Here is an 8,965-nt window from a genome sequence, read left to right as displayed (position 1 = left end):
CAGCCTGTACAAGATGACGTCCACAGGACTGAGTGAGCAGGTGCCGATGCCTGAACTTCAGCCCACCCAAGGGCTGAGGCTAATGGGTGCTGGGCTGGTGGCTGGAGTCCATGGAGAGTCCACAGGTGGAACAAATGTCCCCAAGGAACAAAGGCACTCACATCTTTCCTGGGTTGACTCAGGATGTGTTGCTGAGTCTGGCTCCGGCCCATAAACGTCTTGGCTGATCTGGGAGTTGTTGGTCCACACAGTTGCAGCAAAGGAGGCTACAGCAAAGGAAGGTTTAACTGCGTAGCAGCTTAGAGCGCAGGGTCCACCTACTTGGTTAGCAAGTGGCTCATCAATCTACCGGACACCAAGGTAGGCCAGGAGGAAGAATCCTCAGAGAAAAATCTTCTACCACTGCTGGAGACTTTCCAACACACCGATGAGAGGGCTGTTCTCTGAGAGATGGCAGCGGAAAAGAAGAGTAGCTGGGCAACCACATATGGCCAGTCACACTGTCAAGAGCAGAGATGGGGTCCTGGCTGGGATGGGTGTCATCAATATTTTGGAAGCAGGGATTCCTACAGGGAGAGGAACCAGGGTCAGGGTCAGGACAGGGTACTTGCTCTCCTTGCAATGTGTCCAGGGGACTAAGCAGCAGAGGGTGCACTGTGACAGCATCTCGTGGCAGAAGAAGATGGCACCTTGTTAACTATAAGGAATGATTGTCATCTGGACTTGAAGCAAACTTGATATCCATAAGGTCAGTACTTGGGGTTTATACGGGTATACATTTTTCACTGGCAACTCACCTGAAGTTAGTTTATCTGCCTTTTCATTTCTTTCATGTTAATTTCAGTTTACATACCTCATTTTCCTTCATCACTTGTTAAATATCTTCAAAGTCTTCATCACTTTTAAAGCCACCTCTGGCTCCTATGACAGAATTTATATGTACAATGACACACAGAAACATGTAGTAACGAGTTTTCAGTCTACCAGTGAGAAAATGGTTCCCTTACAGTTACTCAACAACACCACTAGGTGGCACTAGTGCGGACTTCAGTTAAATTCCAACTTTGAAGATTGTGTGCGGTGGGAGTAACTATCATCTTCCTCTTGAGTAGATCGATGCTCTAACTGCATCATTGACTCTCTCTTCAGTTACTGCTCTTTACTTTTTCTTTTTAAATAATTTTTATTGATATATAGAGAACACTGGTGCGATGGCTCAGTGGCTAAATCCTCGTCTTGCACAAAACAGCATCCCATACAGATACTGTTTTGTGTCCTGGCTGTTCCACTTCCCATCTGGTTCCCTGCTCGTGGCCTGGGAAAATAGTAGAGGATGGCCCAAAGCCTTGGGACCCTGAACCCACATGGGAGACCTGGAAGAAACTCCTGTTTTCTGGCTTCAGATTAGCTCAGCTCTGACCGTTGTGGTCATTTGGGGAACGGAGCAGCAGGTGAAAGATCTTTGTCTTTCCTTCTGTCTGTAAATCTGCCTTTCCAATAAGAATAAATAAATCTTTTTGGGCAAAAAACAAAAGGCAGGTGCAGCCCACATGACATTCAAACTCCAGGTGTGTGGGATAAGACACTCAGAAATACATTATGCACCTTCTCTTTCGACACTGTCCTAATGGCACACACATTACAGGGTTCACCTGCTCTGGCCGCCTTGCTGTCCGACCCAGCTCGGCTGGGACCTGCCTAGGGGCCTCACCTGCCCGCGGAGGCTGAGTCTGGACGTTCTCTGGCTGTTTCCTGCGGCTGACATCCTCGGGCGGAGGCTTCAGAGCCCCACAGCAGAAGCAGCAGCAGCAGCAGCAACAGCAACAGGTGAGCAGGGCACAGAGGATGATGAGCGTCTAAGAGGCGAGGGACAACGGCCTCGGCCCTGCTGTCCTATTTTACCGTGCAGGTTCCCCTCCCTGCCCTACCCCAGCACCCAGAATGTACCTTGAACCAACAACTGTTCACTGTGTAATAGTATCTGACACCTTCCTCTCCATAGTGATCATAGAGATACACTCCAAACGAGCCATGCTGGTCATAGATTCTGCGCTTCTTTGGGTCACTCAGGATGGCATGGGCTGTATTGATCTCTTTGAATATTTCTGCAGCTTGAGGGTCTCCTGGGTTCTTGTCTGGATGATACTGCAAGGCCAGTCTCCTACACAGGCAAAACCCCCCAAAACGGGTGGTGTGGGGAGGCGATGGTAAGAGGGGATGGAGGGAGGGTGAGGGTGGATGACAGGGATACATCTCTAGCCACTGAGAAGGCCTGCTTGAGGCATGTGGTCCAAGAAGCCAAGTTCACCATCCCTATCCATGTCACATGGAAGGGGGTGATGGCGCCCATCTGGTTCCAAGGCTTGCTGGGATTGACAAGTGGGTCAGAAGGTAAGGCATCAAAAAAGGGTTCCACGAAGGCTGGGTGCGAACCTGTAAGCCCTCTTGACCTCTTCCGGGGAGGCGCCCTTCTTCAGCTCCAGCACTGCGTAGAGGGTGGAGCCTCTCTTGGACAGCCGGCGGGCCGCCTGGTCCACATGAGACATGTTCTGGGCCAGAGGAGAGGAAGCGCATGGCAGAAGTCCCACAAGATAAGCAAGCACACCACAACAGGACAAGAGCAGCTGCCAGCGGTAGGACTGGAGGGAAAACGCCAGGGCCCAGGCTGTGGGCCGCATCCAGGGCTCCCTTCCACTTCCCAGCATCCTCTGGCACACTGCCACATCTGAGGGAGGAGAGAGCTCAAAAGGAGGCTGAAGCCAGGGGAGGGGCGGGCTGTCTGTCAGGAACTGCTGTCAGCTTTGCTCAACAGCCCGGGGTCCCATCGAAAAGCCCAGGGCAGAGTCAGCCCCAGGATAGAGGGGACAGGGCTGGGGACACCAGCTAACTGTCCTCCCCAGGGAGGAAAGCCCAATGGGGTGGGCCTGGGGGTGGGTGTTGTAGGGGGAGGCGCTTCTGGGGAAACGGGGACAGGGTCCCTCCTCTCCCCAAGGGTGGAGGGGAGGCCCTGGAGGAGAACCAAGGCAAGGAGCTGGGTGCACAGTGACCCCACTAGACCTGGCCCCTTACTTCGTAGTCTTCGTTGTCTTCGTCGTAGCTCTCAGACGCCAGGTTATCCTCAACACCTTCCACCCTCCCGGGTGTGAAACTTCACACGGTCTACTAGCAGTCCATTGTGCGTGCGTGCTGCTCCGCCATTGCGGGCCGTTTTTGGCGCCACCGGAAGTGCCCGTGATGTGGTGGCTTCGTTGGCCCTGGGACTTATTTTGCTCGCAGGAAGCCTCAGCTCCCGGATAGGTGACGTCCTGCGGCTGAGGGTTGCTGAGCGTTGATGCTTCAGTCCCAGGATGGACGCAGGTTCTGGCCACCTTCTTCAAGGGGAGACCATCATCTACCCTGACTGCCGTCCTGGCTCCTCACCGTCCTGGCTCCTCAGTTCACTTAAGGAAAGATGGCGGATGGGAGGCGCAGCTGCCACAAGGCATCTCCACAGGTGTGGTATCTGCCCCCGCTAATTTAGAACGTGGGTTTCTCGGCTTGAGCTGACCTTTCCCTTCCAACTCCTGCACATCCTGAAGACACGTCTCAAATGTCAGTGTGCCTGAGTCGCCTTCCTCCCCAACCTAACCCTCCCGACACCTGACGGCACCTTGTCAAAGTGTTTATCTTATGACACTGTCATAAGATAAGAGTTTGGGCATCCCTTTTATATATTACCTTGAATCTTTGTAAAAAAAAAAAAATCACTACCGGGTGTAGAAGACTTCACTTAAATGCTATTCCATCATGAAGCTATCCCAGGATGTAATCATAGGATACAGGTTAGTTAGCTGTTTCAGGTGTTTCTATCTAATAGCATAGTATTCTTCTGGTGAAAATTTGCATACACAAATCCTTGAAAACTCTGATTCCCTTCTCAAGCCAGTTTCCTATACAGTGGGATTACTGTGTCCAAATGAATTTTAAAAAAAAGATTTATTTTATTTCATTGAAAGTCGGATAAACAGAGAGGAAGAGAGACAGAGAGGAAGATCCTCCACCCAATGATTCAATCCCCAAATGACTGCAATAGCCATAGCTCTGCCATTCTGAAGCCAGGAACCTGGAGCCTCATCCACGTCTCCCACATGGGTGCAGGAACCCAAAGCCTTGGGCCGTCCTCCACTGCTTTCCCAGGCCACAAGCAGGGAGCTGGATAGATAAGAACTGGCACCCATATGAGATCCCAGGGTGTGCAAAGCAAGGACTTAAGCTACTAGGTTACCGTGCCAGACCAAAATGAAATTTTAGTGTTTTTTTTTTTTTCTTAGAAGGTTACCAAAACAAAACAAACCAAAAAAACAATTTACATCCCTACCTGTGAGGCAAGGTGGTGCCTGTCGCCACCTGGTCTGGTTTCTTGTGACCTTGCACGTGAGATCCCCAGCAGCACAAGCCTCCCTTTTTGATTTTGACTGGTAAATGGATGCTCTGCCCCAAGGGCTGGGAGCCATGTAAGCAAATGGACTGAGTTTATGCAACCAGCACGATGACCACTGAGTGAATGGATTTTGTACCTATACATCTGTGGTCTGTGCCGGGAAGGGGGGGGGCGTGGCAGGAGAGCATGAGGATGAAAAGCTTGACCACCACTTGCCCAGTCCTCGGGCTCTGGGTTGGATGATTTCAGAGGTCACTCACTTAAAAGGAGAAAGCCCTGAAGCTGACAATGTTTCACTCATTAACCTCCCACCTTCCTGTGCTGATCCTAGAGAGAATGGTGGAACCCTCAGAACAAGCCCCTGGAAGCCTCTGTTCTCATTTCAGAGGCCTTGTCTCAGCTGCCAAGGCCCACAGTGATCCTGGGTCTCCCAGCCCTGCCATGGACACTGTCTCGGCCGCCCTGGGCTCCACTCCATTGCCTTTGAAGACGCAGTGTTCTTTCTGTCTTCTGGAACCTGTGACCTCTCTTGGCCCAGAGCGTTCCTCCTGCAGCCTGTTTCGTATGCTGAGTATAGCTGAACTCTCATACAAGGGTTGTTTTGTAGCTCTGCAGAGAGACCTTGAAACTGCTTCTCCCCCTCCTCCCCACCTCCTTGTACCCTCACCATGATTGCTGAAGCCATGTGTGCTTGTGTGGTGCTTTGTGGAAAGTCTGCCTTCCCTAGCTGACAGTGAGGGCAGAGACCTTGTTTGGGCACAAGACCTAGAATGGTGCTTGGCTCATGGAGGTGTTCAATGAGCTGTAGCCTAGTGGTTGTACCATGATAAAAAATTTCCTAGGGGCTTGGTGCAGCAGCCTAGTGGTTAAAGTCCTTGCTTTGCATGCACCGGGATCCAATATGACTGCCAATTCTAATCCCGGCAACTCCGCTTCCCTTCCGGTTCCCTGCATGTGGCCTGGGAAGGCAGTTGAGGATGGGCCCAAGGCCTTGGGACCCTGCACCCACATGGGAGAGCCGGAGGAGGCTCCTGGCTCCTGGCTTTGGATCAGCTCAGCTCTGGCTGTTGTGGCCACTTGGGGAGTGAATCAACAGATGGAGGATCTTCTTCTCTGTCTCTCTTCCTCTCTATATCTGACTTTCCAATAAAGAAAAAGAAACAAATCTTAAAAAAAAGAAAAGAAAATAGAAGTCAAAAAAATTTCCTAGGACAAAAACACTCAGCTGGGTGACTGAACAGGATAATGGGGTTCACCTCTTATGATCCTAGGCAAGAAGTTTTCAAAGATGCGGGGTTGGCATCTTTGTGACTCAGCAGGTTAAGCCGCCACTTGCAACACCAGTATATCATATCACGGTGCCAGTTTGAGTCCCAGGTGCTGATCTGCCAATCCACTGTCGTATGAATGCATCTGGGAAAACAGCAGAGAATGGTCCAAATGTTTGGGCCCTTGTCACTCATGTTGAAGACCAGGCTGGAGTTCCATTGGCCTGAACTGGCCCTGGCTATTAAGGCCATAACAATGGATGAAAGATCACTCTTTTTCTCACTTCTCTCTCTCGTTCTTCCTTTAAGTAAATCTTTAAAGAAAGAAAAAGAAATAAGGCAAGAAGGATTACCATATGATTCGGGACTTCCTGTTGCTTTTCTGAGTTTTTATTTAGTTCCCTAACACTGTTCCCGGAGTATTGAAGAAGCCTAGCCTAGCCACTGTTGGTCGGCTGACTGAGCTAGCCTGCGCCTGGTTTTTCAGAGGCACTTGCTCATTTCTCTGGTTCTCATGGGCGATGTGATTGCATCCCCTTGGCATGGACGCTAACCCTGAGAAAGAAGATGCACTGGTGCTGAGGGGAGTGAATAAGCATCTTGCACATCTCACCAGAGGCTCCACAGTGCCATTAGTCCTTATCATTGCCCTCTGACATTCTAATTAATCACAGCTCAAGGCTCTTGAAATAGCTGTTATCTGTTAAGTGAGGCTCTGCACCAAACAAAACTGAAATGCTGTGGCCAGAGAGCTGCAAAGATGCAGACAGAACAGGCCTCCGGGCCTGGGGGGGGCTGGGGGTTTGCTCTCCACCTGGCCTCCTCCTGGAAGCCACTGCTCCATGGTCCCCGTCTTCTGTGGGGGGTGGGGAGGGAGTCTCTTTCCACACCCAGCACAGTCCTAGTGGGAGGTGGAACACACAAGTCAGGAGTCAGAAGCCCTGGATCTCAGTGCAGGCTCTGATTCTAACAAGCTTCTCAAACAAGTCCGCTGTTCTCGGAGTCTCTCTTCCTTAAAACCTTTGCTTGAGTCACCTGCTCTCCCACCACAACTAGGGTTGGTGTCTTGTAGTTTACTGACAGTTTCCTGTCTCCCAGAGCCATTTGGTCTCTCCTGAAGAAAAGGGAGAAGCATCCCTTGTTTACCCATAAACAGCTAAAGTTTTAGTCATATAGCTGGAATACACACCCATACAGACAGCAGACATTGGCATACTTATACCCAAAACACCACGCTCTGGAGCATATGCAGTGGGAGAGAGAGATCATAATTTGTCACACCCAGCCACCAGGTTCTTGAATTGTTCAGCTTCTAAGCTGAGAGGGACCACAGAGGTTTAACTCTAGTCTGATGCTTTCATTTTATAATGGAGGAAAATTCTACCCAGGGAGAAAAATTGACCTACTCAAGGGCACTGAAACCCAGACCTAAATCTTCTGACTCAAACTTCAGATTGCTCCTTTAGAAACCAGCTCCCTTCCAACTTCAAACTGAAGGTCTAGCTTAAAAATTTCTTTCTTTATTTGAAAGACAGAATAACAAACAGAAAGAGGGAGAGACACAGAGAGATCTTCTATCTGCTGGTTCACGCCCCGAATGGCCTCAACAGCTGATCAGAACCAGGAGCCAGGAATTGCTTTTGGATCTCCTGTGTGGGTGCAGGGGCCCAAAGCTTTCCTAGATGCGTCACCAGGGAGCTGGATCAGAGGCAGAACAGCTGGGACTCGAACTGGTGCCCATGTGGCAACCTTCCTTACAGGCACTCTGCGGTGATGGCTGCTAGGTCTACACTTTGAACCAAACTGTCGGGAATATTCCTGTGCTTTCCCAGGTGACGTCAGGTACAGTCCCTCATCACCCATGCCCGCCCAGATGAACCCAAACCCTCCCAGCACGGCTTTGTCTGTCCTTCCCAGACCCGATGTCTTAGGTGGTAATGAAGGGCATCCCACTGGAGAGGCCGTTTCATGTCCCTGACGTGCAGGTGGAAAAGCACAGCTGTGGCACCTGTCGGAGATAACAGTGTCTTCCTCTTAGGGTTGTTGAAAGGATTTAATATTTAACTTGAACAATGTTTGCCACATAGTAAGGATTTTATTATCATAATTGTTATTATTATAATAGTTTCCCCTATCCTTCCCCCCCCCTTTTTTTTTTCTTAAGGAAAGAAGTTACTTGCCATTTTGCCTCTGGGAAGAAGAAAAAAAAAAAACCAGGATCCTAGCTCAAAGAAGATGTAAGATATACAAATATCAAGTGTGGCTTCCCATTTTCTCCCTACATCCTTCTTCCAGTCCCGTGGAAACCATCTTCTGGGTCTGCTTATGCAGTGTCTCCATGCTGCCCTCTGAAATATCCCCCCACTGTCCTTCCCAAGCAGCCAGAACTCTGAAATTACCTCTCTCACATCCTTTTCTCACAACATCGAAAAACTAGTGCCAGGTGTCAGAAGAGAGCAATCTCAATAAAACATAATAAATCAAGGCTGCCTCTGTGGCACCACATCAGGCTAAGCCACTGCCTGTGATGCTGGCATCCCCTGTGGGCATTGAAATACTGGCTGCTCCATTTCCATTCCAGCTCTCTGGTAATGTGCCTGGGAAAGCAGTGGAGGATGGCCCAAGTGCTTGGGCCCTTGCACCCACATGGGAAGTCTAGAAGAAGCTTCCTGTTGCTTCCCAGCACACTCCCAAATCTAAACTCACTGCTTTCCCTCAACCTGGTTGTTTCCTTTGGTCTCTCTGTTCCTGTTCTTGTGATAATTCCCAAGGTAATGAAGCTCAAAACCCAAGCATCACAGGGCTGTGGTTTCATTGTTCTTGAGGTTAAAAATACCACTTATTTTTTTTAAGATTTATCTTTATTATTTTTTTTTATTGGAAAGGTGGATATACAGAGAGGAGAGATAGAGAGGAAGATCTTCCATCCAATGATTCACTCCCCAAGTGAGCGCAACGGCCGATGCTATGCCAATCTGAAGCCAGGAGTCTCTTCCGGGTCTCCCACGCGGGTGCAGGGTCCCAAAGCCTTGGGCCATCCTCGACTGCTTTCCCGGGCCACAGGCAGGGAGCTGGAAGGGAAGTGGGGCCGCTGGGATTAGAACCGGTGCCCATATGGGATCCTGGGTATGCAAGGCGAGGACCTTAACCACTTGCGCCATCGCGTTGGGCCCAAAAATACCACCTTTTTTTTCTTTTCAAAATAGCTCCTTGTGAGCTCCCACTGCCTTGAAACACCCCAGTTAAGGGATTTCCTTGTCCCAGAGCCCATGGGACC

At 50.1% G+C, this 8,965-nt stretch overlaps 1 protein-coding gene across 1 annotated transcript; it reads right to left on the bottom strand.

Annotated features, from left to right (window-relative positions):
* Positions 1-234: 234 nt before the first annotated feature.
* LOC121166265 (dnaJ homolog subfamily C member 5G-like) lies at positions 235-2,546 on the bottom strand. The gene is made up of 5 exons (XM_040995370.1): positions 2,434-2,546; positions 1,948-2,221; positions 1,712-1,856; positions 854-921; positions 235-666 (listed from the first exon to the last, which is right to left on the bottom strand). The coding sequence occupies exons 1-4, from the start codon at positions 2,544-2,546 to the stop codon at positions 875-877; spliced, it is 579 nt and encodes a 192-aa protein (XP_040851304.1). The 3' UTR covers positions 235-666; positions 854-874.
* Between the last annotated feature and the right edge of the window lie 6,419 nt (positions 2,547-8,965).

Source organism: Ochotona curzoniae, unplaced genomic scaffold (assembly GCF_017591425.1).
Source record: "Ochotona curzoniae isolate NIBS_2020 unplaced genomic scaffold, NIBS_Ocur_1.0 patch106, whole genome shotgun sequence".
NCBI lineage: Eukaryota > Metazoa > Chordata > Mammalia > Lagomorpha > Ochotonidae > Ochotona > Ochotona curzoniae.
Note: the sequence above shows the minus strand (reverse complement) of the source record. Positions and strands in the feature narration are given on the sequence as shown.